The following is a 12,558-nucleotide window of genomic DNA, read 5'->3' as shown; positions in this document are numbered from 1 at the left end:
GAGCCCAAAGCACATCCAAGCCCGTCACGCTCCGTGAGAGGAGCGGGCAAAGGTTGGGGGAGCCCGTGGTGTGCCAGGAGTGGGAGTGGGGGCATCTGTGGGCCTCCACAAAGCCCAGGGAGGACCACTGTGTGCCCCGGGAGGGAGAAGGGGCCGTCCAGCCTGCAGAAGGACTGGCAGAGCCGTGGGAGGGAGCAGAGCCTCGTGGAGATCTGCCAAAGGCTCGTGGAGCCCACTGAGCACCTCGGGGGGAGTGCTGGGGGGGCTCCTGTGGGCTCAGGCAGAGCAGAGAGAGATCCACAGCTGACCCTGGGATAGAGCAGGGGCCTCTGTGGACATGGTCAAAGCCCCTCAGATCCTGCTGTGACCCCAAGGAAGGAGCAGAGGTCTGTGTTGTCCCATGTGAAGCCCCTCAGATCCTGCTGTGCACCCAGGGAAGGAGAAGGGGTCTGTGCCATCCCATGTAAAGCCCCTCAGATCCCTCTGTGCCCCCAGGGAAGGATCAGGGCTCTGCACCATCCCATGCAAAGTTCTGCTGAGCCCCCCGGGCACCCTGGGAGGGAGAAGGGATCCCAGAAAGCTGGGCAAAGCCTGTCCTGTGCCCTGGGAAGGAGGACAGTCCCTACGTCTCCATTTTAGTTCATTGTCATTATTTTTTTTCTCTAGTTCTTGTTGCTTTATAAAATTTACCGTTTACCTTTATCCCATTCGCTGACTTTCTTTTTCAATTATTTCTTGTCTTTCTTTAGTGCCTTCCCTTCTGTGATTTTTGTTCTATGTCTCTGTTCTATTCCAGTTCACTGTCCCCATTTTTCCTTTTTTTTCTCCCCCCCTCTATTTCCCTAAACCAAGGGCTTTGCCTCACCATGCCCTGTCCAAGGAATGAGATTCTTTCTGTTGCTTTCTGTGATTTTACCAGCTGAAGGAATGTAACTTCCCCCTCTCATGCCCCAACTGATCAGACTTGGATAGACTGGGGGGGAGGTGTCATTATGTTAACGGACAGATCTACTGACCTGGTGTGGGATCCTCCCCCACCCAAATCAGCACCAGATTCCGGGTGCAGCAACTCAGTTCCAGAAGTAAATCTGACACCCAACGACTGCTGTGCACCTGGGAAGTGCAAGGGAAATGGATCCTGCCAGGCTCTGCCCTGGGATCCCACAGTTGATCCTTTTAAGGAACCAGGTTATTAGGAGGGAGAATATTTGGTGCAATGGGACACCCGTGGTGTGTGAGGCTCCCCAACACCACTTCAGCCATCACAGTACAGAAGGACGGGACAAAACCTCCTGTGGAGGGGGTTTGACATGGAATCCAACAATATCCTCAACCCACCTCCCACGGAGCCTCTGCTTTAACTGCTGTGAAATATTTCCAATTAAAACTCAGCTGTGGAACAAGCATTTATCCTGCTCCTCCAGGACTGGCCTGGGGATGCTCTAATGGAAAAGTTCTATTCTTACTTAACCTTAAGGAAATGTGCAGGATTGAAATGTGGAGTAGGCATCCCTTATCTGTGCCCAAATGGAGTTTTTAATTGTTCAATGCCCAAGTCGCCTCGACAGAAATGTGACACTGTCAGAGGGGAATTTACAGCACATGAATGGATGAGAAACATTGCAAAGCCTGATTGGTGTCTGCTGGGGGAGGAGAAGGTTGTGTGGAGACCTCACAGCACCTTCCAGGCCTATAGGGCACGAGAGAGGGTTCCTATAGCATCAGAAACTGGAGTGACAGGACACAGGGAATGGCTTCCCACTGCCAGAGGGCAGGGCTAGATGGGATATTGGGAAGGAGTTGTTCCCTGGGAGGGTGGGGAGGCCCTGGCACAGGTTGCCCAGAGAAGCTGTGGCTGCCCCATCCCTGGGAGCGTCCAAGGCCAGGTTGGACAGAGCTTGGAGTAACCTGGGACAGTGGAAGGTGTCCCTGCCCGTGGCAGGGGGTGGAACAAGATGAGCTTTAAAATCCTTCCAACCCAAATCATTCCATGATTCTCTGATCCTACCTTCAGAACGGCTTTAGCCCTCAGGCTGGAAGCAAGTTGTCTCCCTGTGTAATAATTAGACATAAATGGGCTCTAGAAAATGCAACCTGGCAAGTAGATGCTCTGAGCAACTGGGCAAGACGTGCTTTTGGAGAATCAAACCTGTAGTTCAGCAGGCATCGAGGATGACATTGCAAAATGGATTGGTGTCAGACGTGTTGTGATTAAAGGAACACGGGATACGTGGGATGTTAAACTTCGCCCACAGGGAATGCTGTGTTCACAACGCTGTGACTTCCAGAGAAGCAGCTCCATCCAAGGTGAACCAAAGCACTGAGGAAACAGTGGGATTGTTCCAATAATGCAACCCACGGGCTGGTTTGGGGCACGGAATCCTGACCCACGGATCCTCTCACTGCTGCATCTTGTGGGACTCGTGGGACGGGGGAAATGGCTGATGCAAACAGGAGCGATGTTTTAGTGGGATTTATATTCCCAAGGCTTGGCATTGCCATTGTTTGCTGTAGGATTTCTCGCTTGCTCCCTTTTATCTCTTCTCCTTCTCCTCCTTCTGTTCAGTGCGTGAAATCCCCACCCTGGAAGAGCTCACAGGAACGCGATTTAACCGACCGAGCCACGGGGTGGTGGTGTTGTCCCGGAACGGGTTCTTTCACTCCTTGTGCAAGAGGCCGGTCCACACGCAGAGCCGAGGTCTTGGATTTATTTACAGTTCTGCGCAGAGAGCGGGGCTGGGGAACCTGTTTGGGGACAACAGTGGGAGGCCGAAAAATTAAATGCCGGCGCCTCAAACACTCGGCAGTTCGCAAAGGCAGGAGGGGCTTCGCTGAGGCCGGGTCTGCACCTTTAACCGAGGGGGAAGGGAAGAGTTTTGGGTGTGGTGGCGAAACCTCAGGTCTGCCCGGCCACAGCCCGCGGACTTCTAAAGACTCGGCTCGGGGGAAAGGCACGCCCAGCACCGGAGCACGGGCAGGATGGACCGAACATGCCACTGGATCCAAGGATGAGGACTCTTTTCTTTTCTTTTCCTTTCTTCTTTTCTTTTCTTTTCTTTTCTTTTCTTTTCTTTTCTTTTCTTTTCTTTTCTTTTCTTTTCTTTTCTTTTCTTTTCTTTTCTTTTCTTTTCTCTTTTCTTTTCTTTTCTTTTCTTTTCTTTTCTTTTCTTTTCTTTTCTTTTCTTTTCTTTTCTTTTCTTTTCTTTTCTTTTCTTTTCTTTTTTTCCTTTTCTTTTCTTCTTTCATTCTTTCTCTCTCTTTCTCTTTGTCTTTTTCTTTCTTTCTTTTTCTTTCTCTCTTTCTCTTTCTTTCTTTCCTTTCTCTCTTTTTCCCTCTTTCTTTCCCTCTTTCCCTCCTTCCCTCTTCTCCTTCCTCCTTCTCCTTCCCTCTTTCTCTCTTTCCCTCCTCTTTCCCTCTTTCTCTCTCTTTCTTTTATGAGGAAAGGCTGAGGGAGCTGGGCCCGTTTAGCCTCAAGAAGAGATGACTAAGAGGGGACCTCATCAACGCCTGCCAGTGTCTGCAGGGAGGTGTCAGAGGCTGGAGCTCTGCTCGGGGGTGCCCAACAATGGGACAGGAACTGATGCCCAGGAAGTTCCACTTGAACATGAGGAACAACTTCTTCCCTGTGCAGTGACCGAGCAGTGGAACAGACTGCCCAGAGAGGGTGTGGAGTCTCCCCCCTGGAGATATTCCAGAACCATCTGGACCCAATCCTGTGCCATGTGCTCTGGGATGACCCCTCTTGAGCAGGGAGGTTGGACCAGATGACCCACATGTGGAGCCCCAGCAGCGCAGCAAAAGCTGGGTGGGGAGAGGCTGGAGAGTAAAACACCAGGTGCTGGAGGCACCAGAGTCCTGAGACCCTGAGTCCACACCCCGGGGTGGTCCTGATCTCGTGATGCCGCAGCCCCATCCTGTCCTGGCTCCATCCCTGCTGTGCCCCCAGCCCTTTGATGTCCCCTTTCAGCACCTTGGTGTCCCCATCTCCACGCCCAGGGTGTCCCAGCCCCTCCACATCCCAGTCCAGCCCTGTGGTGCCATCCAGCCCTCGATGTCCCTGTCCCCAGACTCACGGTGCCCCCATCTCCACCCCCACGGTGCACCCAGACCTATCCCTGTCCCCAAAAGTCCCACAACCCCCTCAGTGTCCCCATCTGTATTTCCCTCGTGCCCCCAGCCCTGGGAAGGCAGTGACAGGCAGGGTGGGGGCAGCTCTGTGTGTGCTGGGAGCGGCTTGTGGTGCTCAGGGTGCTGTGACGGAGACCCCCATCTCCATCCTCCCGTGCAGCAGAGACCCCTCCCTTCAGCATCTCACACAAAGCAGACCCCCACCCCAGCAGACGCACCCACGGACCCCACTTCACGCCACGCGGGGGGATCACAGCCTTTATTGCCGGCCCCCTCACCCCGCGTACCCCGGCTCCTCCTCCTCGTCGCTGCTGTCCTGGACGAGCCCGGGCTCCTCGGGGCTGCAGGCGAGGCACGTCCCGCCCGCCTCCGTCCAGCACCGGTCGCAGTACAAGGCACGGCAGCCGGGAGCGGGGCAGACCTGGTGCCAGGGGGTGCCGGGCGTCCCACACAATGTGCAGCTCCGGCGCTGGCAGCGGCGCAGCCAAGGCCAATGCTGGCTGCACCACTCCAGCAGCGACGTCCCCTGCGGCGAGGACGGGCCCGCGTGGGGTTCTGGCAGAGCAGCCACCCCACAGCAGCTCGAGGGACAACACTGCCCCGCTCCCCAGCCCTCCGTGCCCCCGACCCCACTCACCAGCCCCGGGGGCTGCCGTGCTCTCTGGGCGATGCGCCTCCGCTGCAGCTGGAAGAAATTCTTCCTTTGCCGCAGCAACTTGTTGTACAAGAACAGCACTCGAGTCTTCTCCCGCTGTGCCGGCGAAGACCGTGAGGGATGGGTGGCTGGGGGCACCTGCCCACCCTAAACTCCACCCCAAAACTCACCCCCCAGGCCGTGCCAGGCCCTCGGGCGGTGCCGGGGGGCTGCTCACCTTGGGGAAGTAGAAGGCGGCGATGGCGCGGCGCAGGCGGAACGGGTAGACCTGGGCCAGGCAGAGCAGGGCCAGCGCGACCAGGGGCAGGCAGGTGTTCAGGTACTGCTCCCTCGTCATGCCGTGGGGCTTTGGCAGGCAGGCTGGGGACACGGCACCGGCGTGAGCCCCCTGCGGCAGGCAGGGGTCCATCCCCGGGGTCCCACCCCCGGCGGGGGCTCACCGCGGTTGGAGGACTCCACTTGGGTGTCGAAGGAGGTGTTGAGGGCCCCGATGGTGCTCCGCAGCAGCTGCGCCATCAGGGACGTGCCCATCACGGTCACGGACATGTGGTGGCTGGCTGTGGGACGGGAGGATGGGGAGGCTGAGGAGGCAGGGGGAGGGCTGGGGGCCCCCTCTGCATTGCCCTGCGGGGCACAGAGGGGCTGTGGGGCTGCCCCTAAGGGCCTTGGGCTCACTTTGGTAGGAATACTGCACAAAGGAATGGTTCTGGATGATGCTGAGGACGCCGAAGATGAAGTGGTCCAGGCCACAGACGAAGATGAGGAAGAGCAGGAGTGGGATGCACCTGAGCAGTTCCATCACCTGTGGGGAGCAGGGTGTGTCACAGCCTGCTGCCCCCCCAGCCCCGACCCCCCCGGCCCTCCCCAGCCCCTCACCATGTACTTCAGCTCAGGCCGCTGCAGGGCCAGGCGGCACGGGAAGACGAAAGCCGAGGCCTCATCCCGGAGCAGGGGCAGCAGCGTCCGCTTGTTCTGGGTGAGGGGCAGCAGGGTCGTTCAGCACAGCCCCCCAGAACCCTTCACCAGGAGTGGGAGGCCACCCTCCACCCCTGTCCCCCTTGCCCAACCTGCTCTCCACGCCGGGCATCGATTTGTCGGAAGTAGGTGGTGATGTAGCAGTTGTCGAAGCCGATGTCGTGGCAGTACCGGTAGGTGTAGTAGAAAGCCCTGGCGAGAGAGGACAGGTCCAGGGAGGGCAAAGGAGGCACCGGGTGCAGCCCATGAGGACACACCCCCTTGTTTTCACATCCCCCCAGACCTGCTGCTAAAGGGGGCCCCCAACCCTTTGTGCCCCACAGCTGGCACAGGGGTGTCACCCCCCACCCCCCGACCATCCCGAGGCTCACGAGAAGAAGACGAAGAGGAAGGTGAAGGACAGCAACAGGCGGAAGAAGGAGACGGCCAAGCCCAGGCGGGCGCCTTCCTCCCGCAGTTGCGAGGTCACCTCCTCCTGCAGCTGCTCCACTATGTTGATGCCCACCAACATCTCCTGGTGCTCCTCCTGCAGTGGAGGGGCCGTGGGGCAGGGCAGGATGTGGCCCCCACCCTGGCCCTGGGCACAGGGATCGGGCACCCACAGGGTGCCCAAGCACCCACCTTGTAGACGATGCTGGCAGTGAATTCCTGGCCGAGGCTTTGGACAGAGTCGTTCACCTGGTCAAACACCTTCCCGAAGTTGCTGTCCACAGGGATCCTCTCCTCGCACCAGGAGCTCATGACTGCAGGGACGGAATGGGGACGGTGGTGGCTGTGGCTGCCATCCCGGGATCTGTGGGGGGCAGAACTGGAGCTGCCCCTCAAGGGAAGACAGGGACAGGGAAATGGGTCCCACACATCACTCACGTTTGACTGCTTGGCAGAGGACCCCGATCCGTATGGGCAGGCAGAGGACGTGGTTGATGAGGGGCACGGACACTTTTTCCAGGCAGCTCCTGTGCAGCTGTTTGAAATAGTCTAAGCAGCGCTGACGACCACTCTCAAGCACAGCTGGGGGGAGGGAGAAACCCTCAGCTGCCTGTGCAGACCCAGCCCTGCTGGCCCAGACCTCATCTGGGGTGCCTTCAGGGCCAAGCAAGGGGGTCTGGGGCAGCTCCCCCCCGGCTGGCACCACCTGCCCTGTGTGCTGCCAGCCCCTGCCCGTCCTGCTCACTGGCACAGCGGTGTTTGGTCTTCCTCTCGTACAGCTCCTGGGTGCTGCGGGCCGGCTGGGTGCCCTTGCCCTTGTCCTGCCGCAGGTTGTAGCCCTCATCGCTGGCCACCTGGTCGTTCAGCTCCACGAAGGCGCGTGAGAGGTTCTGCATCTCCGTGTTCAGCGTCTCCCCGCTCCGCTGCCGGGACACACGCGCAGACACGCGCACGCAGAGGCTCGGCCCCGCTCCCCCAGCCCCCTGCTGCCCCCTCCCCAGACCCCCCTCACCACCAGCTCCTCCATCACGCGGCGCAGGGGGGCCGTTGACACCTCCCAGAGACCGGTCGTGTGGTTGACCTGAAGATCCACCACGCAGTCCATCGAGCGTTTTGCCTCCATCAGGTTGTGCCAGAGGTTGGCCACGGGCCCTGGTACCAGCAGGGGTGGCTCAGAGCCTGCCAGCTCTCAGGACCCCACTGGGGGGCACAGGGACATTGGGAGGACCCTACCGTGGTAGATGGCGGCGAAGACAAAGGAGAGAACGTAAAGCCGACCCTCTTTGCCCAGGAACTTGGGGACCATGAGCAGGTTGGCACAGCGGAAGTGGGGGGACGTGGCCCAGCCCAAGGCAGTCACCCCTGTGGGGAGCAGAGAGCTGACCCCACAGTCCCACAGAGAACCCCCTGGGTCTCCCGATGGCCCCCCATCACCCCAGTCCCCTCCCCGCCACATCCTCACCCGTCAGCCCCCAGGTGAGCTTCACCCTGTATGACTCTGACAGGTCCAGAGGCATGATGAGCAGCTGGCAGAGTCCTGAAACACCCAACAATGTGTCCTGAGCTCCCGGTGCCACCGGCTCCATGGGGTGCCCGGCAGCGGGACACACTCACCGAGGCTGAGGAGCATCCCAAAGCCAGCGCCCAGGAAGATCTTGCTGCAGCGATGCTCGGCCGGCCGGCTCCAGAGGAACCGGCTGCACGGGCCGGGCAGGACCGCGACCACCACTCGCTTCAGGGCTGGGTGGGGAGGGAGGTGTCAGCCCTGCCTGCTCCCACTGCCCACGGTCAGCCCTGGCCAGGAGCAGGGTGGGAGGGGATCTCACTTGTGTTGGGACGTTTCTTCCTCCTGCGTGTCTCTGTCCCAGCCGAGGGCTCTTCCTGGAGCTGAGAACGGTGGGATGCTGCCCTAGAACCAACGCCGGTGCTGTCATGGGGTTCTCCACGTTCTGTCACGTTCCCCAATGGAACATGGTGGGAAGGGCTGGGTGGCCACCGAGCCACCACCTCCCGCAGCTCGCTGCCCTTGCTCTCAGCCTGCTCCTTGTAGTCAAGCATCTCCTCATCGCTGGAGTCCCTGCGGGGGGAGAGAAGAGAGGGGTGAGCTGCAGTCCCCCCACACCCACTGCAGCCCTCAGGCTCGAGTGGGCTCCCAGCACCCCTCTGCTCACATCTCCTCATCCACAGAGGCCGGGTAGTTCAGGGTGGCCATGCAGACAGAGCAGGTGTTGTTCAGGGCTCTGGAGCACTCCCTGCAAAACAACCCTGAGGAAAACAGGACCGTCAGAGGGGACACAGCATTTTCTGGGGAGGGGATCCCCAAGCTAGAGGGGCTCCTACCTCTGCAGCTGGGAGTGATGCATGCACTGAAACCCGGCTGCTCCACCGCCCCACAGGCCAGGCAGTGTTTCTGCTGGATGCCAAGGAAGCGAGAGAGGCGGGCAAGGGCAGGGAACCTGAGGGCACAGGGTGATGCTCCATGGGGCAATGCCATCCTGGGTGTCCTTGCCACAGACCCCCAAGGATGCTGCTGCCCTTTTCCATCCCTTACCTGGAGATGAGGATGAAGAAGAGTTTGCTTTTCCTACCATCAGCCGTGCCCTGTGTGCCACTTGAGCGCAGGGCAAGTGCCACCCACTCCCGCCGTGCCAGGATGATGTTGTGGAGGAAGACCATGCGCTCCTGGCATGGAGGGGATGGGGTGAGGGCAGGCAGCTGCTGAGGGGGTGTAGAGTGGGACATGCACACACGGGGGGCTTCTCACCTGCTCACGGGACGGGTAGTAGGCGGCACACACTGCCTGGCGCAGGCGTGCCATGTAGGAGCCAAAGATGGTGATGAAAAGCCAGAGACCGTACAGGATTCCTGGTGGGAAGAAGACAAGTCTCGTAGGGGCAGCCCCCCTTGCACCCCCCCACCCACCTGGGTTGCTGAGGGCACAGCCCCCCCGTCTGCACACCGATGGTGATGTAGGTGTTGTGGTCAGGCTCCATGGGCTCGATGAGGCAGGCCTGGGACAGCACCGAGACCTTGCCCTCCTGCAGCGCGTTGAAGGCAGACACCAGATCCTGGAAGATCTCACTGGTGTAGCCTGTCCCGTTGACACTGACAGCCACTGTCGATGGCGCTGCGGGGTGAGAGTGGCTCAGTCCTGCGGTCACCCCAAAGCCCCAGCCCCCGAGGGTGCTGCTCTGGTGCAGTGGGTGCTGCTCCAGTGCAGTGGGTGCTGCTCACCCCTGGCAACAATCTCCGCGCTCAGCTGGTGCCGGAACAGGTCAAGCAGCCAGAAGATGCTGTAGTCGGCCAGGATGATGCTGAAGCCCAGCAGCACGTGGCGCAGCAAGCCCATCAGCTGGATGCCATACTGCCGCCTCTCTTTCTTTGACAGCCACAGCGCGGCTGGATGGCCACAAGAGCACCATGAGGCCGTGCCAGGAACCCCTGGCTCCTCGTGAGGCCGTACCAGGAACCCCCGGCTCCTCGTGAGGTTGTGCCAGGAACCCCCGGCTCCTCGTGAGGTTGTGCCAGGAACCCCCGGCTCCTCGTGAGGCCGTGCCAGGAACCCCCGGCTCCTCGTGAGGCCGTGCCGGGAACCCCCGGCTCCCCTCCGCGCTCAGGGCTGGGCTGGGGGACACCCCCCGGGGTGGGGCTGACCTGGGGGGATGTAGCGGCCCCTCTCCCGCGCCGTCAGGGGCAGCACGGTGGGTCTGCCCTGCTCCGCCCGCCGCAGGTCCAGCTCCACGAAGCGCCGCGTGATGTAAACGTTGTCGAAGGTGTCGTCCCACAGGTAGCGGCGCCGGTACCACACCGCGCTGGGGACACGGCGGGCGAGCTGAGCACCGGCACGACGGGTGCCTGTCCCCAGAGCAGCACCCCAGCCCACTCACTGGAAGCACAAGTAGAGGATGGCCCAGAAGGAGATGTAGGAGAAGACCTCCAGGCCGTGGTGGTAGGGCTCCAGGTGGAGCTGCACGGCCTCCATTATGTCCCGGGACACCTGCCCCAGGCTCTTGCTGGCGTTGAGGCTGACGTTGAAGTGGTGCACGACCGAGATGTTGAACTCAAACTCCCGGCGGATGTGGTTCAGAGCGTCCGTGATGGCTGCAGGGGCAACAAGAGGCTGTGCTGGGGTGGGGAGCAAGAGCCAAGAGGGGCTCCTGGCCCCCCATGGCACCGGGATACTCACGGGCTGCGACGTTTGCCCGGACGAACTCCTGGATATACTGTGGGATGATGCAGAATAAGCCGGCAACTGCGGAGAGGGGGGATCTCTGTTGGGGTGGGGCCCTCATGATGGACACAGGTCCACCCCACTGCCCCTGAAACCCCCCGTTGCAGAGGGACAGGAACTCACCAACATCAGCCACGTTGCAGAGCCACTTGAAGCCGAGGACCACGTAGCAGATGAAGAAGAGGAGGGGGAGGGCGCGCTCGCAGTCGTCCTTGGCCTTTTCGATGGCGCGAACGCAGCTCTGGTAGGGTGACCCCAGCTCCTTGTTGCAGACGTCACCGACCTTCGACAGCCACAGCCAGACGTTGTGCAGGATCCGGGCTGTGGGCAGGGAGTGTGTGTTGGAGAAGGGGGTAGACTGAGATCAGGGTGGGGGGTGCTGGAGCTGGGCAGACCCCTGGGGACCTTGGGGACCCCGCTCACCGACGTGTCTGGTGGAGCCCATGATGGAGCGGACGAACTTGCGGACGCGGTCGCTCACCACCTTGGCGTTCTGGCCAATGTCCTTGATCTTGTTCTGCAGGTCTGCAGAGAGGGGGGACCCCTGAGCACACCCCGAGGGGCGAGAATAGCCCAGGGCTGGCTGGGGCTCCCCCAGGAAGGGCCCCTGCAGTCCCCCCGCCTCCCCCCAGCCCCCTGCTCACTCAGCAGTGGCTGCTTGGCACGTTCCAGCCGCTCGGCCGTCTGGTTTTGGGCCAGTTCAGCCCCGCACGACAGTGCCTTGGCGAGCTGGGAGACGTTGTTCAGGACATTGGTGCCAGGGCCCTGCACGGTCATGCACAGCGCCAGCATCACGATCAGAATCTTCCCCTCCCCTGCAGAGACAGGGAAATCCTGGGGCTCAGCTGGGAGCTGACACCCCCTGGCACCCCCCAGCTCCCCAACCCACGGCTGCTCACTGGTGAAGAAGTGTGGCAGTGCCAGCAGCACGATCATCCGCATGTTCCTGGAGAAGGCCATGCCCAGCCCCAGCCCTGCTCCCAGGATGATGGTGATGCACAGGCAGTACCAGACATCGTGGCCCTGCACCAGCAGCACCAGTGCCCCATAAATGCTGGCCAGAGCCAGGCCCAGCACGAGGGCACCGACACTGCGGGCAAACTCCAGTGCCTGGCTCGGCTCCTCCGGATGGCGCTTGGCCCGGGGCCGCGGTGCCGGGTTCTTGCCCCGGCCCCTCTGCTGCCGCAGGGCTTTGCACAACCCCGAGACCAGCACCATACTGAGGCTCCTGCTGCTCCTCTAGCTCCCTCTCCGTGGGACAAGAGCAGGCAGAATGAGCAGATTCCAGAGCGCCACTTCCAGGGCACCGTTGTCGGTTCCCACATCACAACATTTCCGTTGGAACACTCCAACACTGTCGGTTCCTGCATCACAAGGGTGCTGCTCACCCTGATGTACGGCTTCCAAACAGAGAAATTCTATTTAACACGTGTCAGAATTGCAGGTCTAATAGGCCTCAGTACCTGCAGCTGTAGAGGGAAGAAACTTGAGCCAATACATCAATGGGAACCAAGGCCAGCAGAACGCTGAACCAACAGACCAGGGACACTTGGCCACACAACCATGAGATGATGATGAAGAAACAAAGCCAACCACCAATTCAAAGGGCAAACTGGGTAATTCCAGCAAGAGGTGATCATGGCCACCGAGTCAAAAAACCCACTGACTCAAAAGAAGGAGAAAACTGAGCATGTGGCCCAATTAGCACAAGAAGCGAGAGGATCATTGAACCAACAGAAGATAAATACTAACTAATGAGGAACCACGTAACTTGTAGCCCATGAATATTTAATGCCTGTTTGCTGAAGTGTAGAAATAGTGACCAGTTTTGCCAGTGGGGGCTGCGTTGGGGATTGGCCCCCAGCACTGCCTGCACGGAACTGGAAATGAATCAAACTCCTCAGTTCAGGATCTCAAATCGAATCAAACTGAATCAAAGCAAGATCAGCTTCTTGCACACCAACGGAAGGAGCCTGTTCTGGGACAACACTTTAGTGACCCAGATGGGGCAGCCATAAAGCCTTGCCCACACCATCGTCCTGCCCCTGGCAATGAAGAATCGGATTAGGCAGGAGTCCTGCAGCGCCTCGGGCTGCGAGCGGTGCTGGAGGGAGGGGGGAAGGTCATGGCTCAGCAGCAG

The 12,558-nt window shown here is 60.1% G+C and overlaps 1 protein-coding gene across 1 annotated transcript; it reads right to left on the bottom strand.

The window, feature by feature from the left end:
• Positions 1-4,372: 4,372 nt before the first annotated feature.
• Positions 4,373-11,856, bottom strand: LOC113987970. The gene is made up of 29 exons (XM_027721158.2): positions 11,318-11,856; positions 11,063-11,233; positions 10,842-10,943; positions 10,542-10,739; positions 10,374-10,439; positions 10,075-10,288; positions 9,842-9,999; positions 9,422-9,586; positions 9,147-9,314; positions 8,952-9,052; positions 8,739-8,869; positions 8,528-8,643; positions 8,359-8,452; positions 8,014-8,264; positions 7,802-7,927; positions 7,650-7,724; positions 7,421-7,549; positions 7,200-7,339; positions 6,933-7,110; positions 6,626-6,769; positions 6,380-6,501; positions 6,130-6,284; positions 5,851-5,950; positions 5,660-5,755; positions 5,459-5,585; positions 5,224-5,340; positions 5,001-5,143; positions 4,766-4,879; positions 4,373-4,654 (listed from the first exon to the last, which is right to left on the bottom strand). The coding sequence occupies exons 1-29, from the start codon at positions 11,634-11,636 to the stop codon at positions 4,403-4,405; spliced, it is 4,272 nt and encodes a 1,423-aa protein (XP_027576959.2). The 5' UTR covers positions 11,637-11,856; the 3' UTR covers positions 4,373-4,402.
• Positions 11,857-12,558: the final 702 nt, after the last annotated feature.

The sequence above is a fragment of the Pipra filicauda genome, unplaced genomic scaffold (genome assembly GCF_003945595.2).
Source record: "Pipra filicauda isolate LSUMZ 115617 unplaced genomic scaffold, ASM394559v2 scaffold747_size112721_pilon, whole genome shotgun sequence".
Classification (NCBI taxonomy): domain Eukaryota; kingdom Metazoa; phylum Chordata; class Aves; order Passeriformes; family Pipridae; genus Pipra; species Pipra filicauda.
The sequence above is the reverse complement of the archived record's forward strand: the minus strand, read 5'-3'. Positions and strand labels throughout refer to the sequence as shown.

Bases quoted from the DNA above. Each gene is read 5' to 3' on its own strand.
- LOC113987970 (XM_027721158.2), bottom strand. From the start codon at position 11,636: ATGGTGCTGGTCTCGGGGTTGTGCAAAGCCCTGCGGCAGCAGAGGGGC. The intron at 8,453-8,527 runs GTAGGAGCCCCT...TGTTTTCCTCAG, and splicing joins CATCACTCCCAGCTGCAGAG to GGTTGTTTTGCAGGGAGTGC. The intron at 7,725-7,801 runs GTGAGTGTGTCC...TGGGTGTTTCAG, and splicing joins TGGGATGCTCCTCAGCCTCG to GACTCTGCCAGCTGCTCATC.